Source organism: Lates calcarifer, linkage group LG9 (genome assembly GCF_001640805.2).
Source record: "Lates calcarifer isolate ASB-BC8 linkage group LG9, TLL_Latcal_v3, whole genome shotgun sequence".
NCBI lineage: Eukaryota > Metazoa > Chordata > Actinopteri > Centropomidae > Lates > Lates calcarifer.
Genome location: NC_066841.1, coordinates 13,813,302 through 13,839,447, shown reverse-complemented (window position 1 = coordinate 13,839,447; position 26,146 = coordinate 13,813,302). Strand labels below are relative to the sequence as shown.

General features: G+C 40.5%; 1 protein-coding gene across 1 annotated transcript in view; it reads right to left on the bottom strand.

Annotated features, from left to right (window-relative positions):
• Nucleotides 1-21,396, bottom strand: part of nedd4l (NEDD4 like E3 ubiquitin protein ligase) — a 43,210-nt gene extending 21,814 nt beyond the window's left edge. Inside the window, 7 exon segments of the mRNA XM_051072929.1 lie at nucleotides 1,517-1,567; nucleotides 2,299-2,334; nucleotides 11,746-11,799; nucleotides 12,240-12,278; nucleotides 14,012-14,093; nucleotides 18,782-18,855; nucleotides 21,056-21,396. Of these exon segments, the coding sequence (XP_050928886.1) occupies nucleotides 1,517-1,567; nucleotides 2,299-2,334; nucleotides 11,746-11,799; nucleotides 12,240-12,278; nucleotides 14,012-14,093; nucleotides 18,782-18,855; nucleotides 21,056-21,100 (381 nt within the window). The 5' untranslated portion in view covers nucleotides 21,101-21,396.
• Between the last annotated feature and the right edge of the window lie 4,750 nt (nucleotides 21,397-26,146).

Sequence of the window (26,146 nt, the reverse complement as noted above, 5' to 3'; positions counted from 1 at the left end):
ACAGAGTCATGAGTTTACAGCACGGCTGCAACCCTCTGCACAGCCATTATGCAATGCTGAGCTTCTCCTGTTACATATTGAACAGCACAGAGGTCTTTTGTAATTCACAGCAATCTCCCACTGCTGTCCGACTGGGCCAAACCAGTCCACACTGGCTACTCACCACATACTGCTTTGTAATGTAACTAGAGCAGACTGTCAGTTTCCATATTAAAAAGTACAATCTCAAGGGCAAGTTTGATAATAACAAAAATAATAATGCAGAGGAGAGAGTTATTAGGACCAAACTGTCCTTAATATCTTAGGCATTAAGAATTATCTGTATAAGATATTAAGTTTTGCATCCAAATAACTGTTTGAGAACACTGCTCTTAAAAGCCTTGAAAAACATATCTTATGTGTGACTAACGCAAACCATGGCTTGAGTGAGGACAAGAACTGGCACAGGTTTCATGCTGTATGGTGCATGAAACTGTGTTAGGAAACAGCTGAAGTAGTTCAAGCTTCCACAGCAAATGTAGCTACCAGACGGCTTCTGATGAGTCAGCATGGCTGGCCTGATTCATGAAAAGTCAAAGAAGAGTATCTAGGAGAAGCTAGTATAGAAAAATAGGTGATGACTAAAGAAATGTCCAGTAACTATGAATAAGACTGCAAATTCTACAACATGTAGTCATGCATAAAACTACTGAATCCAATCCAAACACACCTAAAATCTAGACTGCAGTGTCTACACAAGCACAGAGGTAACTTACTCATGCTCAGTCAATTTGTTTAATGGTTTAGATAAGATTTTCAGCATTCAGCAGAATTAGCTGCATCAGGACCAAATATTCCTTATCCTGTCCAGTGACTTCACCTCTCAAATGACTCAGCTGTTGCTTTTATCTGCAACTAATTCCCTGGCCCTGTGGGAGCCCAACAGGACATTAATAATTAACCCCAACACCTTTTACTGATATGCTTTTAAGGTTTCAAAACTTTGCAAATAGAACTTTGCAGAGCCACGACCAGTCTGACAGCACAGTTCTCGATTGAGCAGAAGATGTGCTGCGTCAGACTGAGCTGTGGGTCTGTTTGTTTTAGTTTCAGGTCCTGTTCACTCTCATCAAACATAAACTGAAAAAACTTCCAAGCAGAACACACTGCTTGCGCATGTGATTGTTTTCAAAAGCTGTTGTCCCAGCAGTATGCAGTTTCCAAGAGAGTACACGCGAGTGTGCGAATTTGACAAGTATAGGTTTTTTCCATTGGTTGTGAGGGTAGCCCGCCCTCAGGACAGGCACCTCTGTTTACAGTCCGCACCCTGCTGTCTGTTTCCAACAAGGAGTGTGCTGTTTGATCACAACAAAACGCTGCTTGTGTGCCTAGCGCATTCTCACACTCAAAGACAGGTACACACTAAACACACTCTGTTCCTGACCTTCACAGAGGTTACTCAGGCAGTACAAAAGATAAAGATAAGAAAAAGCTGAGTATTCAAAACACTGTTCTAACAGAAATGCAAATGACTCACCGGCAAATGACTGAGAGGAACATCAACTTGACCCAGGAAATCATCTCTGGTCTAGGAGAGAAAACAAGGAGGTCACCTTCAGCAGTTTGATTTTAGAAATAACAGGTTTTTTTGAGTGTCTGGGGAATACCAAAACTTCCAGCAGGGAAAGAGAGGGTAAAACCACAATGTTGAGGTGAATTTACTAATGCATCAGAAGAATCCAGCAGCATTTTGTGCTTATTTGTCACACAAAGAGTGAAAGAGAAAGGTTTTCATTTCATGGAGAGCCTCATCCAAAAATAACCTCCAGCTTTATGAAGGAAAACTTGTGGAAATCTGAAAAACTCAGATGGTTGCAAAACAGGAAAGCAATTAAGTTTCAGCCATTCTGAGCAATTTCCACTACATTTCTCAGGAAATATTACACAAAATTTGCTGTTTTGTTATACTTTGTCAAATGAAAAGCTTTCATCTTGTCTACCAATCAGCACAGATTTCCACAGGTGTCCAGGCACAAGGCTCAGTCTAGGGTTTTATCTATGGACAGGCCTTTGGTATTACTTCATAGGAGAAGAACCCGTGAACCCAGCAAGGAAAAATAACATCCACTGCCACCAGACAGAAGCCAAGTCAGCCAGACAGAGGGAGAGAAGGATGAATGTGACAACAGGGAAGAATCAGGGAGAAACCTGCAGATTTGTCCATCCTTTTGCCATAATTAATGCAGACTGAGAGGAAAAGGGGGAGATTGACGGATGATTCAGCTGCACTGCAGCAGCCCCCGGGGGAGCAATGATTACCTGTCCGAGATGGAAAAGCCCATTCTTGGAAGAAGCCTGTGTGTGGGACACAACTTATTTAGACAACAGGCATTGACTAACATTAATTTCTACTATTTCTGTCAGTCCTATGTGTCTGACTTTGAGCTGTGATCCACCTGTGGGTTGTGGGAGACTTAATGGGTTGTCAGCAAAATATATATATATATATATATATATATATATATATTACCAACTGCTGACAGCTGAAGACTTTTTTTAATAAAAGAGAAACCCTGCAGTCTGTTGTGCTGCATGCAATGTTCATCCATTTTTCAAGCTTTAAAGTACAACAGAATAAATTCTAAATACGGTGAGATCTGTAAATGTTGTTTCACTGTTGCACAAAAGAAGCACACTTATAAAAAATTCAGTATAATGTTATGGAAACAACTTCAAATTGAATATTTTAAGTCTAGGAAATCCTGAATATGCACTTGATTTGACAATAAAATTTTATAATATTTGACGCAGCGAAAAAGAGTTTTGAAAAATAATGAGTGCATGTGTAAAAAGGTTGAAAACCAGTGATTATGACCTTAGCACTTCTTAAAATCTGAATAAATGCAGTTTTACAAAAATCAAATAATATAAAGCAAACAAAAAAATATAAGTCATTAGATTATAGGTCGGCACAGCTGGTAGTTTCTTACAACTATGCTTTCCAAGTACAGTGTTTCACACTGATCTGAGGTTAAGGTGTACAGCCATCACACTCTTTTTTTCTTTGATTGTCAGAAGGAAAAAGTAAAAGCAGAGTTGGGGAGCAAGTGCTCTGGGTTCCCACCACAGTTAACAGACCTGGAATTCAACGGTGAAAGGTTACAAATGAGTCACATAAAAACACTTGAGTTATTAATGCACAGGCACGTAAACAGACACTTGTGAATGCATGTGTGCTCTCTGTGAAACACACATCCAACCACTTACACTCACACATAGACACACAGTTAAAACTATTTCTTCTTGGGAAAGCCAGAACCACTGCTGTGTAAATTACCGCAGTATCTGCTTTCATTTCCCAAACCAAAAAGACAATTCATTTACTGCTTGCATAACTCCAAAGAAATTCAAAACAGCAAAGCATGAGCTTGATCTGCATTAGGAGAGAGCAACAAAGGCGAACCTGGAACACAACATTGCACATAACAGTATCATATAACGTTCTTTATCGTGTTGATCTGTAACCTACAGTGTGAATTTGTGAAGCAGTTTGTCACTTTGTTCTGAAAAGTACTTCACAAATTAAAGGTTATAGTTACAATTGATGTTGCAAAGATTCAGCTAACCAGCCTTTCAGCACTGATGAGTCACTATGAGCAATTCATCTTGACCTGCAAATCTCATTTGTTACCACGCTTGAAAACAAACAGTTGAACATATAAACAGCAGTGACCCTGTAGCTTGCAGCATATGAAGCAGCAATGGCAGTTTCCTATGGGACACATGTAATCCTAGGACACATGGCTGTTGTTTTCTGTCCATAACCATAACAAGCATTTTAAGCTGTGGGTATGTGTATGCAGAGGGATATAATTGCAGAGTCATCAAAGGGTCACAGTTGAGCCTGCAGCTGCCTCCCAGGGCCAGGTTACACTTGGAGGGAGGGGTGGGGGGTGCCACTAAACGACCAAGAGAAGGAGGAGGGACGAAGAGTGAAAAAGCCACAAGGCAGAAGGAGGCCTGTATAAAAATGCTAAAGTGAAACTCAAAATACTCATCATCTCATTCATCCAAATCACAAAACTCTCACATACTTCTGGCTTTATGCAGATAGTTTTGGTTTTATGTAACAGTCTCAGAAATTTCTGCCGCTACATTTTCACAGTGAAAGAGAATACAATTTCATTTTGCGGTGCTCACAGCTATGAAAAATGAAATAAACAAAAAAATAAGAGTTAAATACCTTTCCAGAGACAATGTCCCTGTTACTCACACATTATCAGCAGTTTTCATGGACATCTTTTATGAATGTGGCTGCTACATTTATGAAATTTCATTTTTTAGTGCCACTTGCACCACAAATTAAATTCCATTCACCTGTATTATACTTGAACAAATAAAACCAAAACTATCTGCATGCCACAGTGGAAGTCAGAGAAAAATGTTTATCTCCAAATTTTCTTTTACAGCTTTAGGGTGGTAGATGAAGTGATAAGAACTGGCAAGGCTAACTGTAGCTGTAATGAACTGCTATGGTGCTAGATGAAAAAAGTGGTAACAGACTGAGCGTTTATGATATAGAGGAACCTGGAACAAGTCCAGGGTGACAATGAGGTGTGAAAAGGTTGTCTCACCTACTCAACAGTGTCCATGCTGACACGACTGAATTACAATGCCATGCAACTCTGAGAGATCAGAGTTGACAGAGAAAAGCCCTTCACAACAATAGCAATTTGAATCCCTTTCACATGCTACCGGACGAAAATAAAAAGAGAGCATCCCCTCCATCCATCCACAATCCCGTCTCAGGTAAATATAGCCAGCCCAGTGGCCTGCAAGAGCTCTTTCTGAATGGCAACTGGGGGGCGTCGAGGCCGGCTGTAACGAGGGCATGGCGCAGTGGCATAGCTGTCTGCAGCTAGTCTAGCTGGCACACACAAAAAACACACACACACACACACGTAGTATCCCATGCAGGGCTTTAAAAAGGGGCACTCCAACTCCAGGCCACCAGTTGGGGAAGACCTGTCATTATGGTCTAAATGAGGATTTCCTTGTTGCATGAGAAACGGGATGCCCTGGGGTAACACAACACTGCGTGTTTTAAAATAAGAGAAAGGAGGTGTGTGTAACACATTTGAGTGTGGACCAAGTGCTGTCAAAAATATTACGTTATTATGTTGGTCGCAAATGTTATTCACACGATAAAAGAACAGAAATATTAGTGTAAGAAATAAATCCTGGGATACTGGGGCACGTTTTATCTCATCTCCTTATTGTGGCAGATAATTAATCCATTATGGTAGAATTTGTTCAGCAGTAAAAGTGCCCTGTGGAGTTTTATTTTAAACAATTAAAAGTTATGTTAACATTCAGCGATTATCAAAAAAAACAACAAAAAAAAAAACACATTGTGTGTAACCTGTCAAAACATTTCCAAAACTGATATTATATACAGTATATTTTATATATATATATATATACACATCTGTGTTTACTTGCTGACAGTCTGCTTCTTTACTGCCTTTTCTGATACATGGCTGTATATCTTGAGGTATTACCACCACTACTACTAAATATCTACTATACATTATTTCTTAGAGTTGGAGCCTGAGATTTCAGTTAATTATCCAGGTAGTAAAATTAAGCAAAAAATGGTTTAGAGAACTTACTGCTGGCCGAAAAGTCCAATATACAAAGTGATTTAAAAGGTACGATTATGAAAGTGCCAGCTTTAGATCTGTTTTACTTCCAAAGGTTGAGCAAAGGAGAGCAGATAGCAACATCAAAAGATGCCAGGCTTTCAGGAAACACTGATGCAGCTTATGAAACTTCTTGATCGTCATTTGGGTTGTAATGACATCTTAGTTCTTAATCACTCACAGAGCAGCTGCGAGGATACGGATCCATACCAGCCTAGAGCCAAAGAAGACATGCCGCCTGCCCACTCTCAAAATCAACAACCACGCTCGAAACAGACTAAAGATAGAAACAGCCAACTCTTAAAGAGCACTGGCTGCAGTTGAGGGTATTACCAAACTTATGTGTCACATTTCTGTGAAACAGAAGGCAACAAGTGCATGGGGAGAAATTATCCATTCATCCATGAGCCTGTTCCTGTTTTCCTTTCATGACTGAATTGGCTGATGTGTGTAAAATTTCAAATACCTGTGGTTGTCAAGTGAAAGAAAGCCAGTGTGTGTGTGCTTTAGCTCAGAAACCATGTCTATGTTTTTCACTTCCCAGAATGTCACCACCCTCTTCCTGCACCATACGGCTCTCTCCTCATCTGGGCTGGATTCAGTGAGCAAAATAAGTGAAATACCAGCATCTTTCCAAATTGGATGTGAAAAGTTTACATAGGTTACATTGCATAGATTTCACTCTGCTTCTGATTCCTCCCGTTCCTTTGGACAGAGCATGTAAGAGCTTAGATATATTTAACTAAATGTCATTTAAGAAAGATGACTCCTCCACTATTTGTCATATTTATTTACTATTAAGACAAGTAGCCTATGAATCATGTGTAGTGTTTTATAATTCCAACATAAACCAGGGAGATACTTAACAAAATCTTTTTCCATTTAAAAACTTTTTTCACCCAACATTTTAGAGACAGGCTAAGAGCACGACTAAGCTTTTCCGATAATGTTTACCTTGGGATTATTCCTCGCTGAATCATTGCCAACGCTCACATCCTGATCTCCACCTCCACCCGGGGTGAAATATATCTTGAAATGAGGCTGCCTTCTGGGAGTATCCCCACTGATTTGGAAAGTACAACCATTTGATCTGTTTCTTGCCTCCATGTCTGTTTGGGTCTCCTCTACAGCTTGGCTAGCTCCACCAGTTAACTGATGTTGATTCTCCAGTAACAGCCTCTGATGAGACAAGCTCCTCTCCAGTCGAATTCTAGGGTAACGCACCACGCGGCTACCTCTTGGGCTAGAAAAGCCAACATCTGCGCATTCTTCCTGTGATGCAGCAGCCTGTTGTCTGCCCTGGCTCTGATCCTGGTTCTGATTTTGCTGGAGCTGGAACACTAGTCTCTGTGTTCCACCATTAACACCTGAGTAATGGTCCAAGCTCTGCTGCTGGACAGACCAGCCTGTACCACCATAAGGAAGGATTCTGAAATGCTGGATATCAGAACCATCAGGAGAGTTCCTCTGGATACAAATTCCACCAACACTGATACCAGGTTGTCCTCTGCTATATACAGTATGGCCATTTGAACCGATACTGAAGACCCTGCGTTTAGGCAGGTTTGGCTCTGTCAGAAAAGTTTGTGAGTTTAAAGAATCTGTGCTGTAATATGGAGGCGGCGGCTGTTGCAGAACATCTGTTTGAATCTGTGGTTCGGTATAAGCAGGCGCAGGTCCCGGGGGAGTATAACAAGGTGGCGGACCATCATCAGCATGGCCACTGGAATCTCCATTACTTGATCCATTGGAACGCTGGAGGGAGATGTGCATGGAGGAGCTCTTAGTGGGCCGTGGGTCAGCGTAGGCAGCAAGCTGGGGTATGAACATGGAGGAGCTGCGTTTAAGCGAAGGCTCAGAGCGTGAACCAGAAGCCCTTGGTTGGACATGCTGCACAGCTTGATCCTGAGAAGGCCTCGATACCGGAGGTGGCTGCATGCGGAGCGCTGTGACCACGTCATTGTCTCCCTGCTGCTCCTCAGAGTCTCCTTCCAGTATCTCCGGGGCTGTGTTACTGCGGCCTGAGCCAAAGTACAAACGCAGACGTTGTGCCATTTTCACCTCACGTCCCACAGCTCCCGTTCCCTCTCACTTTTCTCTCTGACTGGCTCTTTGGTTCTCTCCTCTGGCTCCGGTCTCTGTCTCTTAGTGTCGCCCACTTCTCTCCTTTGGCTGGCTAGATGACTGATCCCCTTTTTTCCTCCACTCTCTCTCGCCTCCCCCACCTCCCCCTCCCTCCCACCCTGTCCGAGTCTCTTCCACAACTTTCCTTCCCGCAGTAAACTGTATGGAGGAAAGAAGTCACACCACAAAAACTAAGCAGCCACTGCAGAGGAGCTGACAACTTTACACTACACACTGAAAGGAGTAAAGGAGCAGCAGAGTGAAGGCTATAGAGAGGAAGGGTGAGGGGGAAAAACAACAAAAAAAACAACAAAAAAAAGAAGGATCCCTGTATGCCAGACTCTTAGCACTACCAAGCACTAGCGACAGACAGCAGAAATAGCCTCAGCCGAGTGACGGCCAGCATTCCTGACATGATTGGATAAGAGAGGCCGGCACTCCTGGTTTCCGAGGTGACGGTGGGTTGCCTGTCAGTCATGTGACTACAAATGGTCCCACCACCTCCTGTTACAACCTCATGCTGCCCTCAAGTGCCAACTGGCCCCCCAAACACATCCTACTTACCCCTGTCCATCCCTCCCTCCATTCACATGATCTCCTACAAACCCCCACCCATTTATCTATCTCCACGCCTCTCATCCATGTCCTCGCTCCTAGTTTTAGCCAAAAACAGCTGTTCGAGTAAGTGAGGCTCAGTTTCTTGAAGGAGAAAATTTCCTCCTCAAAACACAAATGTCTTTATCATGAAAGGTAACCACAGTCACTTATATTAAAACGTAACTGGTAAATAGGATCTCTAGTTCTCTTCTTCTATCTCTTCGTTGATATAATGATTTAAGGCCATAACATCACCCTTTCTGCTGTTACTGACCTGCCCAGAAAAAGAAGGAAGGAAAGGAGAAACATATCCTAAATCTGTTGTATACAAACCTGCACAATATGACCTCCATTTGCCCCTTCAATAGGTACACTGGTCATAACATGAAGTAAAGATTTCCTTGCTAAATGACCCATTAAATACCACTTAGAGCCAAAAGTCCCACAAAACATGCAACAATAAATTTAGAGGATAAATTGAGCCATGTTACTTCTCCCTGCATGGAAAAGAGGAAAAAACAAGCATAAGGAAGTTGTTGCTAAAAATGGACCAGAAAAAAGACAGCAGCAGAGAGTGGGGAGCAGAATATCTGACAGATTGCAGCTTTGATAAGGCAAACAGCACAGCCCTCTCTGGGGAAAGATATCTAAGTCTACTTCAAACAGAATAGACATACGCTGTCTCCCATACACAGCCAAACACTTAACTGTCTGGTGGTTTTATAGGCCACTCTGTTTGCATCCAAAAACCGCCAAAGATACAACTCAGCTGTCATCCTAGTCTGCAAGGCTGAAATGGTGATGTTTAAGCGCTTGTAATATGTTACTTGGCTACAGTACAGGGTAAAACAGAGGGAGACGTTTTAATTACGAGCTGTACATTCATGAGAAAATGCTTTATACTGCAAGACAGCAAAGTGATTCACCACTGTATCAGCATGTGAAAATGGGGGTTTTAGGCTACTTTGCCCTGAGGCCAGAGTTAGCGGGGGAGTTGTCCGCCCCCACGCACAGAACTGACAAAGCCCCTGTGATAATTTGGCCTTTCAGAGATTTATCATATAAAAAGTAGCTGCCTTGTTCCAACTTCTATGACTGATCCAACTTATGGTTTATCCTCACAACCGTCACCTTATCTGTATCAAAAAGCAATCTGCAACAAGCTGACAGTGAAACCACTGATGGTGTACCACATTGGGAAAAAGTTAAAAAACAAAGGAGAGGACAGAAAAAAAAGTCAGAGCACTGTATTGTGGACAAGAGGGCATCAAGGAGACAGGCGATATTGACTGGAGACAAAGAAAGAGCCAAAAGGAAGAGACTGTAGTGCTGGAAGAAATCGTGGCTTGGCAGCCAGCTACACTTAGTGATGACACACTGCCTACAGTGTTAGGCACAGTCAATAAATGTGTGCGTGAAATGTTATGGAGAATGTTCTGTATAAAAGAAACAAAATGCCAATGTGTGGTCCAATGGCAATGAGCCCAGCTTGCCAAATGACATAACATGCCTGCTTCAAACAAAGCATTTCACTGTATTGTAGGTCTAGTCAACCTCTTTCTTTATATTCTATCTTAACTTTCAGTCTCCTTCTATATTTTTTGAGACTCACACAGAATGACATGTAGTTTATCTAGAGAATTTCTGTAAGTTCATACAAGTAAACCACTATATATCATATATTCTATAGCACAAGCTTTGTAAAACTATTATCTCATCTGACAAATAAACCATAAATTAATGGATGCAAGAGAACAAGCAGCCCCCTTCAAAGAAATACTGGCCAGTGGTGGAGGAGCTGCCTTGGCATGCACCTACAGATAGACAGAAAAGCACCTCCTCAGACATATAAGGAGAGGACGAGGCTTGAGGCTACCCGTGCTGTGCTTTCTTGTGTCATCCTCTTCTATACTGCAACAGAGAGCACCCACCGTACTGAGGTAAAAATTAGAGCTGCCCTTTTCTTAGCAGGCTGAGAACTAGCGGTTCCCGTCTGCAGAGGCGTGTGGAACATGCACACACAACACGCACCGATGTATGCACTGATTTTAGCTGTACATGAAAGACACAAGAGAGGCTGAATGAGTCTGAATCATAAAATCACATTTTCACCTTTTTAATCAGGAAAACTACAGAATGTGATGTTACAAAAAGACACTCCCCACACTAAAATCTTCCGACCTCCCACAAGGGTCGCCCCATACACAAAAGCAGTAGCCCTGAAACTGTGAGGAACAGACAGAATGTGCTTTATCCAGCCAAGAAGACCAATTCTTCGTCGTGCTGCATCCACTGTTTATTTTTTGTCAAACACCAAACTCCAGATCCAGACCCCCAGAGTCACTGAGAAGCCATAAAAAACAAACATCGTCACAGTTCTAAATCCTTTTCAGGGAAGCCTTTCTCTTCTTCCAAAGAACAATGTCTTCATTATATCAACAGCCACTTCACACACCTCTGTCAGCTCTGAGGATGGTTCACCAAGGTGAAGGTCATACATAAGCATTAATTAGTGAATCGATTATCCAAACATACTTGTGCTGTTTTTAATTGCTGTAACACTTGACACTGTGCAGACATTTAATCTAGTTGTCATGGCAACTGAGGGCCTTCAACAGGCTTAATTTCACAAGTCAAGGAAACTAGTGTTTCTCGGCTATGGGGGAAATCTGAGAAATTTGACATAAGAGGAATGTACGAGTTGTTAGTGGAGTACAGTCTGAAAGCAGAGCGATGAAACTTGCAGGCAAACAAGCCGCACACTGCCTCTGTCCACTTTTACACAAAGTGTACAGCAATGTATTTCTCTTGCTTACTCTTTTGCATGAGCACCTTAAATCCTGTGATTGACTCTGGCAATGTGTCAGAGAGTTCACAAGAAGAAAATGTAAGACACAGGGGTGCAGATAAAGTTAATACAATTCATTCATACTGATGATGGTCCCTGTGGTAAAGTGATTGCAGAACTATTCTAAGATACTGACTGAGAATAAAATATAGGCATGTAGCAATGTCAGTTTTACAATTATTAGATTTTATTTGGTGTCACATTATGTTTTATTGGCAAACTAAACCATAAAGTGACAGTGCTAATGGAGAACCTATTATCACCAAGGAAAGGGAATGACATGCTGTCAAGTTAATACAATTTCTAGATAGTTTACAGTAGAAACAAATTGCATGAAGTAAATTAAAAGAGGCATGAGGATCGCAATTGGTAGAAGTAAATCAATCAAGCTTCTGACGAGAGCTGTCAAATCATGACAGACTGATATTAAAAATACTGCATAATATAACCAACAGAGAGAGTACAGGGTAAGAGGTTAGGAAGTGTGAGTCTTACCAATCTGTTCTCATCAAACACCTCAAAGAGTAGCCTGTGATTCTGCGGACACACCTGTATTGGCGACAAAATAACAGGGGAGATGTTACAGCAGTCATTCAGTGGTCATGTGGCACACAAAGCCAGTGAAGATGTACATTCACACTAACAGGTAAGTAGATGCCTGCCTGCTGCATCACACTTATCCACAAATACTGTGGCTAGAGGGTGGACATTCATTGCATTGTTCTAACACCAGACTGAACTATAATTTTAGAAATAACTAGTCAGGAGAAATCATACGCATGTGGCTAAGCTTGTAAACTCTAATATGGTGTGTCTGATTACAGTGGTGGAGGAGGTGGGACTCTCAGTTAAACTACAAGCAAAGATTAACAACTCTGACACTACCTCTCTAGAGTAAACAAGAGCAACAACAGTCCGCCATAGTGAGGGTTACTGGGAAGACAAGAAATGTATTAAAGTATACAAAGAGTTTTAATATCTGAACTCACTCTGAAGTAGAACTCCTCGTTCCATTTGGGATTTAGGGTCTAAAACATAAAATACAGACATGGTTAGACTACATATTAAAAAACCCTGTATTAAAGCACAGTGAACATCATCATTAGTTTACACAGAAAACAGAACAGATGTATGAAACCTATCCAACTCAGAGTGACAGATGAGAACCCAAGTGAGAAATTAGGTTCCATCTTGTGCATCAATGATCCTCTTACATTGTTAGAGGAAGTTTGTAGCGTAACAACATGTCCCGGTGATTGGCATTAGGCCCCAGATTAACAGCCATGAGGATTTTCACCCACTTTCTGGACGGATCAGCTCAGTATGTGGATGCACAGACTCTCTCTTCTGCCTCACACATTTGATATTTTATTGGACTGAGAGCTATGTGACACTTCTCATTAAAATTCCTTGTCTGAGTGAAATGACTTAAACACTAGAATGTCAATGAAGCCGTAATTTCACAAGTCACTCTGATTAATAACACTTTACAACATTTTATGGCAGCGATAAAATAACATCTCTGTTAAAACAACTGCTGAGACACCAGAATTACAAATGAACCCACTGCCCTTTGACAAGAAGCTTATTTAAACCCTAAAATCTATCAAATCCTCTTTGAGCAAATCACGACAATATCCAGAAAACAGCCAAATATCAACATTTGGAAAATGCTCAGGGTAACATCTAGTTAATGGTGTTCGTCTTGGGCTGGCCCTTCATTTTTTCATCATATTTTGCCATCATTTTTCATGCCATTTTGCCACAAGCCAAACTCTTATCTTATCTATCAGTAACAAAGATGCCATCAAAGGTGTCCCACTTAAAGACACATAGAGCCCACAGAAGAGGCGAGCAGTGAAGCTTCTTTTCTGCTCCACATAGCAGTGCATTGTCAGCTATTTATATCCTATAAGGCAAGCATGGCCACTGGCAGCATATGTCTGCCTGCATGGAGGCCTGAGCTGCCTGACTCCAGCAGAGGGTTGGCTGCCAGCTACATGTAGCTAACAGTAACTATCAGAAAAGGAGGAATTTAGAGAGAAATAAGGAGCTGCTTGCAGAGTCAGGTTACATATTGGCTGTTTGAAGTAGAAACAGTGTCATTGAAGTTTCAGCCTTGCAAATTATGTATTTCCATAAATCACAGTAGTGAATAACATGCTAGTTCAGAGCTCCTAAGACTTGATTTTTAACCATACAACCCCAGGCATTTCACTGTGTTGGCAATGAATATGGACATTTTATTCAAAATCACAGCCCACTTTCAAATTAACATATAATCTGAATGGAGTTAACACTAATAGAAAGTAATAGCTCCCCCTGCTGTGAACAGATTTCCACCCTAAAAAGGCCACTGGGGGAAAAGAGTTTGCCCAATGTCTCCCTCTAGACTCTCCTGAGCAGGAAAAGGAAGCACTGCCTTCTTGGTGCCTTCCTGTGGTTTCCCTCTCTCAAGATGATGTGATTGCCTTGATTTGAAGGAAAGGTGGTGATAGTGGTGGGGGTGGGATTAGAAGGATCTGGTGATCTCAATGCTGTGACTTATAAAAGTGGGGTGAACAAAGTCACATTTAATTGGCTAGACGTAAATGTATGGTTCAGGTGTGGGAGGAGATTAATGTGGCAGGAGAGGCCAATCTAATAACATGCATTAGAGTTAATTAGGTCTGAAACGACAAGCCAAAGATCTGTGCAGAACACAGGAAGGAGAAAGGAATACACAGCTTATATCAAAGTCACTCTTTATCTTAAGACTTACCTTTTTAATAGTTTTTGTTTGGACTAAGGCAAGCTCTCTGTTTTCATCCGCAACATAGAGGGAAAGTTTGACATAGGGATCACTGTAGAAACAAAACAGAGGAGGAAAAAAAAAAAACAGTGAGGAAAATTCAAAATTTGCAGGTGCTTATCTGCTCCCTAAAAACATTTCAAAATACAGACATTATTGTAAAATTTTCCTTGGTGCAGACGCTGATAGAATAAATACATTTTAGGGCAATATCTGACTAAAAAAATAACTAAACCAGACAAAGTATCTGAACAAGCATAAAGCAGTAAATTCTAATACTTTGAAATAAGACACACTGGTAAAGGTAAATGGGAATCCCTAGTTTGTAAATCAGCAAAAAAATATACAGCTAGTGTGCCTAGCCTTACTGGGTCCTATTCTCGCTGTGGCCGCAGGTTCCAGAGCATATATTGCTAGGCTACACTCTAACACACAGCTTGTTTCCCAAACTGAAATCTGAGTCAGACAAACAGCACAGCAGATAAAAAACGACTTGCATGTGGGTATTGTGAGATAAGGCTATAGTGTCTTATTGACAAAGCAAAGTGCTAAAAATGGAAACTGAAAAACATTTTGAGCAGCACAAGTAGTAAGCAGAGTGTTTGTGACTGTGCTATTTTAAAACAGCCAATTGGTTTACGTTAAAGGTGCTGACAGAGTAGAAATCTCCAGTGAGTTCTGGCTGAGAGAGGCAGAGCAGCACTATTCACCAAACAGACCATTTACTCTACTGATCTTAGTCCCAACAGGCCGCACGAGGTACAGTGTCAGGTTATTGACTTTCCAAAATCTCCCTTTGAAGAAAAACTTCCCACAAGTCAGTCTGCTGTGGTGACAAAGGCAACTTTAGTCTGCAACTTGGTAGATTCCTACATAAAACCTTTTACAATTAAACCAAACCTATAGAACAAAGATGATCACACATACACTAACAAACATATATAGCAGGTGCAGAAGTAGCCCTTTCAACAACATAAACATGATGGCTGGATGGTCTTTACACCTGATATTGTAATGTACTGTCTTTTATAACCTTGTCATAGAAAAATAACTATCATCACAGTGACTGCTCTGAGGTGACTGATGAGAGCAGGTTGTGCTTGAGTACTACAATAGAGATAAGTGGACAGCAGACTCCAAGGTAGGTCATGGTGTTTAACCTGCCTGACTCCAGCTGAGCTGTAAACAAACACATATTGTGTACTCTTTTCAGTATATTAGGTGTATTTCTATATCCAACTAAGATATCAAAATTCCAAAATATACGGGCACCAATATAATAACATATAGTTAGCAGAGTTAGTGGAATAATTTTTTGGATTTGTAATTGAATTTGGTCTGTAAAACATCAGATAACAGTGAAAAATATTGATTTTACAGTGATGAAAGATCAAGAAAAGCACCAAATTTTCACATTTGATGACCTGAAATCGTCAAATGTTTGGCATTTTTCCTGAAAAATGACTTAATATTAATGATCTAAATAGCTGTCAATCAAACTAAACAATTATTTAACAGATGTGTTTCTCCAATGATGATGTAAAACAGAAAGCTGCAGGACTCATGAAGAACAGACACTTCATCTAATTCTTTACTTCAACACATATTTCAATCTTCCTAGATGACACCAAGAAAGTGTTTTTTTTTTCCTTGGTGCAATGTTAGTGTTGTGTTTTTCATAAGTGACATTTTGATTGCAGAGGCTGGACTTAACACACAAGGTTATAAATTCAATTTGAATCGCATTTCAAACTAAAAGCTATGAATGTGTTTTAAATCTGATTTGCTGTAATCGGTTTCCATGGGATTTTTTCCATCCAGACTTGATATAAGAGGTAATCTAATTCCAGTATGGATATAGCAAAAATTTGATTTGGCCTGCCAGTTGGAGCACAGCCTTACATTAATTCGAAGGAGACAGCTGAGAGGGAGCGAAAGGAGCAGGGCAGAAGAACGGAGAAATATTTTTGAAATGAGCTGCAAACATACCCCAAGCAAAACTGCGGCTGCTTGATTGCAAATTAACATCTCCAAGAACCCCACAGCCTCTAATTGTGTGTTTGTGTGGTTCTGTGATGTGCTGTAACTAAACAAAAACAATGGGCCCACTGTATCTTGGCTGCACTGAGACTTCTTCTTGTCTCCTTCCCTCTATCAACAAGAAAATCTGCTCAGGGAGACAGACAAGCTACTTCAGGTCAACACTGGGAGATGAAAGCTAGCATGGGACGCTAGCTTCAAGTGGTAGCTCGGTCCACTTGTTGTTCGCTTGCATGAGAATTCCTCAAGTTTCTATCAACACCTCACAAAAACAACAAAAACAAAACCTCGGGGTGTTTCATTTAGTCCAAAATAACAGAGCAGAACACAATAGAACAAAGCAGCTGTATTACAGAATACAGCAGCAACAGGAACAGCTTTGGAGCAAAAAGAAGAAAAGAACAAGCCAGCACTGTTTGAGCATCTTACCAGGGGACAGACTGCCAAGTCAGCACTGTCTCCTGTGGTAGCTAGCCACACATTGAGACCTCATTCAGTGTTTCTTCATTACAGTTCAGTTTTCTCCTGAGCCAGGCTGAGCTGTCCTGCCAGCAGGGTATCAGGATGCTAACACATGCACTCTGGCATGTGAGTGGCTCTCACACAGTGCTAAACATGCCAGACTCTTTCACTGACAATGTCCGCTTTCTGATAGCCCAGATACAATGCATTACCATAAACAACAGTAGGAACAGTGTTTACAGTAGAAAAAAAGTAACACATTTAGATGGGATTTAATCTATTTTGAAAGATTTCAAGTCACAAAACAAGTCTTTTTAATGCAGTTTGAAGTATTTTCCATCACTGCATTGGGATAAAATTAATAAATTCTGATTGTATCAGTAATGCTTTGTTCCAAATTGCTGGAGTTGCATCTAGACTATTCCTGGACCATCCCTTGCTTGTTGTTTACCAGCAGAAGTTACTTATAAACATGTAGTTAAAGAATGATGAATTGCGATCTTCAGTGAGGCAGCCTGTTCTAAACATTTTCTTGGATGCCATTACTGCAGTAGTGTTACATTTGTTTGCATTATATTGTCGTGTGCAGACCTATTGAGGTATTCAAGTGCACCTCTCAATTTGGCCTCTAAGAATTTGCTTTCAAGGGAATGTGTTATGGAGAATGCATCTAACTATAAATGGAGGAATCTCTGACTCTCAGTCAATTTTCTTGACAACCACTCATCCCATCGACTTCACGCTTAGAGGGTGTATTGCTGAGGACCCAAGGAAGTGAGGTGTTGAATATGAAAGTTTTTGGGATGAGCCGTTCTCAAGAAAGCCTCAAGCATCGCTTTTCTACACGTTTCTCAGCATGAATAAAAAGTCAGCACTTCATTAAGACGGCAGTGCAGCAGCTGCACATGCAAAAGTTCGTGTGACACTGTATGGAGCCTTTTTGCACACCCAGACTTGACCAGCTTCATTAAGTAGCAACTGCCGGACCGTCCCACTATCCTACATTGTGATCCTTGAAAGGCTAGACTTTTGAAATGAATGCTTTTGTTCCACACAATCAGCCACTACCAACAGGCACATTTTGAAATGGGCACTGCACTAGATTGAAAAAGCAACAGAACTGCAGACACTGAATGACATGGATCCCTGTGTATAATGTTAATTTTTAACAACCTTAAAATTGTTTTTAACTTTCTTCCTGTAGACCTAACTTGATATTTAAGCTAGCTTAAGGCTTCATTGTAGTTATATCTTGAGAACAATAGCAGCCAATGACTTCCTGAATCTGCAGCAGAAAGGATGGTTTGGGGTTCTGACTGTAGCAAATACATGAATGGTCTTTAAAAATAAACACATATTATCATTAAAGTTAAGCCCTGGACTGACAAAATGATGCATTTAGCCTGAACTAAGAAGGAGTAAGTTCAAAAGTATTTTTCCATTTAGCACATGAACAAGCTATCCTGATACAGCAGTTACTGATGGTCACTCAGAGGGAGGGAGGTAATCTTAATTAGGAGGGCAGAAGTCAAAAAATAACTATACACAGACTTCAAATACAACTCCACAGACGGATGCTATGCAAAGTAACATAAAAGTTATAACAGTGGGTTACACTTCATCACAGAATCACGCAAGGGGAGAAGAGGTCAAACAGCATGAGACCTTGATGAACGCAACGCTTCAAAGACCCTCAAAGGTTTAAGTTTAACATTTCTCTCAGCGCACATGTGGCATGTATAATTATTAGTCAAACTCTTTATCTGGAAAAACTGTAATAGAAGTGGGTTATGAGTAGAATAGGGGAGGCAGGTAGGTAGTCATTGATTAACACTTGGAGTTCAAGGTCTTTGTAAGGAGAAGGAATGTAGCAAAAGTGCATAACACTGTGCAGTCCAAGGTCGAAAGAACAGACTTCAAGAGACCCTCTAAACCAAAGAGTAGGATGTTAAATATCCCTGACAAATCATTATTGTTGGTTGCGGTCATGAAATTGTTGTAAAAAATGTCATGTTATGGTGAACGCTAGCCAAAATATCAAAATACAAATCCAGTCTGGCCAGAAGATGGGCAATGTCAGAGGCAGGGCCTGTGCACCTGATCTCAAGCAGCCAGTGTCCAACTGACCACAACTTCACACACTTCTCACAATGATGACATTAAAGTGACATAACAGTGTAACTACTGAGAAACCTCTAATGAAAACAGTGTTTGTTGGTTTGTCCATGAGCTGCTCACCTGGCTCCAATGATGTCTTTCTTCGCCAGATCAATTCCTGCAATGACCTTAACCCGCAGCACTCTTGTTTCATGCTGCAGAAGAAAGAGATGATGGATCAAAACATTTCATCAAACCCATGGAAAAATGATCTCATAAACTCACAATCAAGCCACTTCAAACATTTCAAGCTGCTGACTAGGACTAACCTGCCAAATCAATAACCCTGACCTAGAAATGAAATTAGTTGTATCAGAAAAGTTTTCAGTCCTGAGTGACTATAACATTTAGAACCTGGCAGATGACAGAAGATATACTGAAATACTGCAGAGAAAAACATAGCAAGAATGAGCATTCTCAGTCTTTCTTTGACTATTCTGTTTTATGGACTCTCTATGTTTATTAATGTGTGCATGTATGTATATATTTGCAACAACACCTCCTGCAGAAAAAAAACATACTGTAGGATGAATTAAACCACCTTAAATTGTGCTTTGTTCACAGTTCCACTTAGTCTTTTCTCTAGTTCACTGCAACTTGAAATGGAGCCCAAAGTAAAATCACTGACACAAGTGTTAGAATAGAGCAAAGCAGGGAGTGGGGGTCTGAGCCCAGGCCAGCTCAGCTGTTACCTTAGGCCATGGCCTTGTTAAGAGGGTGTAGCATTACTGAATGTTTACCTCATAGTCAAAGGAAGTGCATTGTCTTCATGGAATGTAGTCCCACAGTTGTGGAGATTACACGATCTGGTTTGATGTCTGTAAGATGGTGACTGTTCAAAAAACTAAACAATCTTCTTTAAAGTTCAGTGTGTTGCACTGAGTTTAATGTTATTCCATGCATTCTTCCCCTCCAGCTATGACTGGCAAACTGACAGGGTACCACAAAGCTATGAAAGCAAAAAGAGCTACCTAGTCGAGACAGCAGAAAAGCACTTAGACTGACCAAGTTAGATTTGTGGCTGCAACTAGCAATTATTTTCATTATAATCTGCGATTTCTTTTTAAGAGTAATTGATAAATATTTTTTCAGAGAACAGTGAAAGGTCCCCTTTATGATTTCCCAAAGCATTATTTAAACTGCTTGTTTTCTTTGACTAACAGACCAATCCCAATAAATTCAGGTTACAATTAAATACAATAAAGAGAAGCATTAAATTGTCAACTCTGACAAGCTTTAACCAGCAAATGTTTGGAACATTTGCTTGAATAAGGACTAAAAGGTTTAATCACTTATCAAAATACAAATAGTTGCTGATTCATTTGTTGCAGTTCAAGTTAGATTGCTCATTAAAGTTTATCATTACCTGTTCTTAGTAATTAAATCTGTTAAATGTCAAAAGGGTTTTGGAATATCTACCCAGTTACTGGACGGTTCAGTAATCAGTGTATCTGACAAGACTTGGAGTACATCCACTAAACGGTCATGAAAAGGCCACATGCAAGTCTCCCCTGCATCCTGGTGAAATAGCGACTTGAGCTTACTAATATAAGCTGAGACAAACTCAATAATCGTAGGAACGCCCCTATTTACCTCATTGAACGAGCACATGAAAATTATTTTTAGTCATCCAACGGGATCATCCACACAAAATCTGTAGCCTTGCTATTTCTGGCGACATTAGTAATAACTGATGGGTAGGTGGCTAGTACGACAGCTCCTCGATTAGCAAATTATTTTGTTTTTCACTCACTGATATTCTCATGTTGGACTCGTGACTATCATGCTGGCGTGTAAATCAGCGTTTATATTATAGCATTACTTCATACCACATTACTAAGTCTGTATGTCTAAGGCGGCACAGAGTTCACCACACAAGCGGATATCGACCTCATTTGACAGGGCAAGATGTACATGACCCAGCTTTAGTCAAATTCGTTTAGTGGTCAGGTCACCATCAAACAGCTTTGATTACTGCCAAGAGTCGCTGTTTCAGTTTGACAGAGTGGTTAGCTGGTAGTACCTTCCGCCCCCCCCGCCCCCCAATGAAATTAATTAACCAGTTATTCAAATAGCACTTTGATGTACTAGTCGAGTACAAATCTTTCATACATTAATTCTAGAGTATGCAACCGTGCGGTTAAGCTTGCTTGACAAAGTGATGCAGCTGAAACTAAGGTGAGTAAACTGCTGAATACTGGCAGCTGCCTTAACATTACTACGGAATGTAATTCGTGAGTGACGGCTTGCTAGCTTCAGCTAACGTTAGCTATCTCCGGCTGAACCCACTATGTGAAAGACACCTATTCACGACTACAGTCTACACAGCAAAGCTTTGTTGATATTCAAGCTTACCTCATCTTCTGAAAGTCCATATATTGGCTCGTAATTCGCAGCCATATAGCCTGCGGTCCAAGCTGTACACACAAAAACAAGCCGCTTAGCAAAGCTAGCTAGCTAGCCTTGAACAATAAAGTCCCACTTTCCTCTCTCTGCCGTGTGGTGGTGAACAAGTCCGCGGTGAGACCAAGTCCTCGAAGGTGGGTTCGCAGCCGGATACCGTAAAACCTCGCCAGCGTGGTCCGTGCCGGACACAACTGGTAAATTAAAAAAAAACAGTATCCAAAATGTTTCGACTGGGGCTGCTCGCTTTTGTCAACTCCGAGCTTATCTCTGAAACGCTGTGACACTTGACTTCCTCCTAACCGCTCAGCCAGTCGTGTGCCGATTAAACGTAATTGATGTCAACATTAACCAATCAAGTGCTTGGAGAATTCCCGAAGCTCCTCACCGACCAATAAAATATGCAGAGGGCGTGGAGCTGAAATATATATGTGTGTGTGTGTGTGTGTGTGTGTGTGTGTGTGTGTGTGTGTGTGTGTGTGTGTGTAAATATATATATGTGTGTGTGTGTGTGTGTGTGTGTGTGTGTATTTGCCTTTTCTCACAATATGCAAAGTATAACATTGTCAATATTTTTTACGTATCCATTTAGTATGTGATCTCTCCATTTACAGCTAACTAGTCTTATGAAAGTGGTTATTCGTTCTGGTCATTACCATTCAGCACCTTCGTTTCAGGGGCGGGGTTTGTGAGAGACAGCCAATCACAGTCTACATACACAGAACGAAGCAGATAACATCAAACTACTGATCCGCATCACGAATTTAGGTCGCAGCAGCGGCAAAAGTTAAGGGATTAACCGTGGGAAATTAAATGAACTGCTTTTTCTTGCTCAGCATTCAAATTATTATATAAATAATGATTAAAATAGGCCTATATTTTGTGAGGTTATAGCTGTGTGAAAATACACAGGCATATTATTATTATAAATACAAAGCCTATTGTAAGAATAGTCAATACGAATGACATGAACGTGACACAATAAATCTGTATAATTATAATTATTATTATTATCATTATTATTATTATTGCTGTTGTTTGCTCTTAGTAATTTGTATTTGCTAATTATTTGGATTGGCAGTACTCCGCGATAAGGCACCATTTACAATGCTTAATAAACTGTAATTAATGGCTTAAATACTTAATAAATAATTAACTAACTCTCTATTGATCATTAATAAGCCATTAATGAGAAAAGCTATTGGACTGACTTAGTCTTAATCTGCATGCAATACTTAAAATAGTACAAAAAGAACAGCATAGTAAATGTGAAGAGCTGTTTGAAATGTTTTAATTCAACAAATCCAATGCTGTTTTTTGAATAAAGACTTTACTGCAGTCAGTGTTTACAAAAAATGTTTTGGTGATACCATGGCTGCGTATTTCTGGTCAGTTATAAATGCTCTTAAACGATAACTAAGTACTTAGGGTTTCACATTTAAGTCATCAGGTTTGCAGTTATAGATCTTAGTATGACATTAATAAAGGATCTTGTGTTTCTCATGAGGAATTTGGAAAAGTTAGCCAGCCACCTGCAGTTATAAATGTTAATAAATCATAATATCTACAATCCATCAACTCTGTACTTGTAAATCTTAATAAGCCGTTTATATATGGATTTTAGTCCACATGTCCTGCAGCCCTGTAGTGCAGTCAAACAGTCCATCAGAGAGGGTTCTCTAAAGAATTAAAGTAAATTAAAGTGCCAAAACACAATGTCATTGAAAAGTTGTTCTTATTAATAGCTTAGCATAGATCAAAACCCTTTATAATGGTGCCTTAGCCAGATTTTTTACAGTTTCTTTGGCAACTGCTAAGTTATATTTTATATGCATGTTATTTCCCACCATGAAGGTCTCAAAGAGGAAGAAAGGCTGTGTCAAAATCCTTTCGATGTTGTCCATAAGTATTAATGGTGAGGGTTGGGTTAGGGTTAGATCTCCACATGTTCAAATGTGTGTACTCATCCCATGAAATTCTGTCTATACTGCTTCTGCAAAGGTATAAAGTTTTTTGCATGGGATTAAGTTGAGACATATGTTTCATGTGATATGATAAATTCATATAAACGCTTCAGGCTTCTGTGAGGTGGATCACACAAAATCAAGTCCAAAAATAATGCTTACAATGAAAATGCTGGAAAAAACAAACAAACAAACAAACAAACAAAAAAACACTGGCAATACTTGAGCATTGTGATATGACTTTTTAAAAAATTCTTCTTCTTTAAAATCAAGTAAGGAATGTGTACGCATTGTTATGCAGCAGGTGTGTTAATAACATTTCTTACATTCACAGTAGGGAGGCAAATGATTTACAGGATTAACTCATTAAGACATTATGAAACTAACTTTTCAGTTTCAAAATGTCTACAAACAGGTGTTTTTATTATTTTGTCTACCCTATTTATGTCAGTGATGGTAGGCTAAATAACAGAAACGCCTCTCTGTATAATGCAATACAGTTCATACAGCACCACACATTATATATATTTAATTGCAGGACTGCTATGTGAATCTGTTCTTTCATTCATCTTTTCTTTCTTTGCAATCAGTACAGCTACAAAACTCTACCTCTGACTGTAGGTAGGCTTTTGATAAATGCTTATCTTCTATCAATAAACACAGACATAAATCCTAGCAATCAATAGGTTATTTGGGTGAACTGATTACGCCAATTCCCAAAAGCGCCACTAGATGTCACAACATAGTCATGATCGCCCCAGCGTTTGTCCCGGATTGTCCCTGCACTGATTCCACACGTCAGTGGATATCTCGAGAAAGAGGGGGGGGGGGATGTCACGCGAAGTCAAAACAGTTTCGAGTGTTTTACTGAGGAAGAGGTCCTTCACCCCCGGCTGCAGGTCGTGCCTTAGTTCTTTTGCAACAGCGGCAGCGTCAACGAGCAAGTACAGACATGAAAGCTGACATACCAAAATCTCTCAAACCCATCCCCTGCTGCACCCCCCCCCCCTCCTCCTTCAAATACTCACTGGCATTCACCATGGCTGTGTCGCATAATGGGACTTCTCTAAATCAATGTGAAGAGCAGATGGCCATATTATATAACATTATTGCTTCTAAGTAGAGCTGAAAAATAGGGGAGGTGGTGAGGGGCAGAGATTTCCCAAGCCAACCTTGATACAAGGCCATCACTCACTCTTCCCTAAAGCTTGTTTTAATTCTAAATGCCTGCTCATGTCAAATAGCTACTGACATTAATGGAAATGCATTTAGGCTTATAAAGGAACCAGCCACACAGCCACTTTTTTAAAAGGTATATGAGAGAGGTTTTTGTATTCACTCATCATAGACTTCATACACATACAAACTGCATAGCCATGTCTTATAATGTCGCAGACAGGAAGGCTGTCTACGACAGAAGGTAAAGCTTGCCTCTCTTACAACTTCAACAAAGACCAATTCCCAGAAAGTGAAGACAATGAGCAAAAAGGAAGTTCGACTGAGGAGACAATGATCGGATACAGAGACAGATCCCTAAAGATCCTTAAAGAAATCTGTCTCCATCTGCATCCTTTGAAATGACGCACGCTTCGAAATTCAATTGTGATCTTTTGCAGCCTACGCATTGTGTATCTACAGAGAGAATGTTTTTCATACACCTACTATCACAGGTTTTATCACAGGTGCCATTCACACATGGAGACATCCTTTTTCCATATTGCTTTAGTCCTATCCAGGACAAAGACTATTTTATATCTCTTTGCTATTTAGTCAGAGATACAGTTTTGCTGGTGGGAACATAGGTGTCAAATATGGCTGTACCTTCCTGTCAGATGATTTGTGTTTCTCTATATGTATGATATACTAATTATTTAAATATTATATAATTATAATACAAAATACAGTACAAATTACAAAATACAGTAACCAGTATTGTTATATTTACTGTATTTACTGTCTTTTCCTATATATCAAAATACAGCAACTTGGATAATGTATAAATAAGAGTGAGTGAGTGAGTCACAACCAGACCATGCAGGGAGGGCAGGGGAGGGAGAGAGGGGATGTCAAACACTAGGAGACCTTACTATGTTTACAGCTCTCAGTAAGAGGAAGCAGTGAAAGGACAGACAGTGTTTTAACAGATCACTGTGTTCTGTGTCACAATATGTTTTACAATATTTGTTCATAAGTAGAGAGAGGAAAATTCACTTAGGTAGCAGCAAACAAGCACCATGTGTTGTCCTGAGGAGAGGTTACTGTTATTGAGAAAACCAGGATCCCACAGTATATATATATACTGTATATATCATCATCTCTCATCTCCCGCTCACCCCCAGGTGGAGGTGGTGCGTATGTCTTCCCCGGGCTCAGGTCCTGGGACTACACTCCTCTGGACAGAGACCTCAGATGATAATAATGCTCTGATTACACCTTTAGACCACTTTGGACTCCACCTTCCACATCTGTTCCAGTTTCGATTTTCGTGTGCTCCCTCTTCCTGAAGTTACTGTAACCTGGGATTCTATCACTACTGCCCCGCTCTGCTCCTTGCCAACCGCCACTAGTTGGTTATAGAGCTGTTTGTCAGTCTGAAACTTGAAGTCCCACAGGGTCTTCGCTCTGTTGTTCTCAACCGTGGTGTGTCCCATTGGGACTTGGGGACTTCTACTCCATACAGATTTTCCTGTACACCATCTCAGCCACTTGATTTAGCCTCTCAGTGCACCCTGTCCCAGCTTGCATCTTACACCCTGCTCGTATGTGCTGGACTGTCTTTGCACAGCCTCCTGTTTGCTGTGGTCGACCCCTGCCTCTATGGATCTGGTGCTTAGAGTCTGTTCTTACTGCCATATAGTACTTGGTGTAATAGTATTGTTGAACCACAGGCAAAGGCAAGTTACCAGGGAATTTCACAACAGTCTTGATGGTATGATAGATACATATTTGACACTATCTAACCCTCTCTGTCTCTCTCTCTCTTTTATACACACACACACAATGAAGACAGATTGAACATTATGTAATGTTGTGCATCAAATTGAGCCGACACAAAATAAATCGATCTGGCATGGCAAGA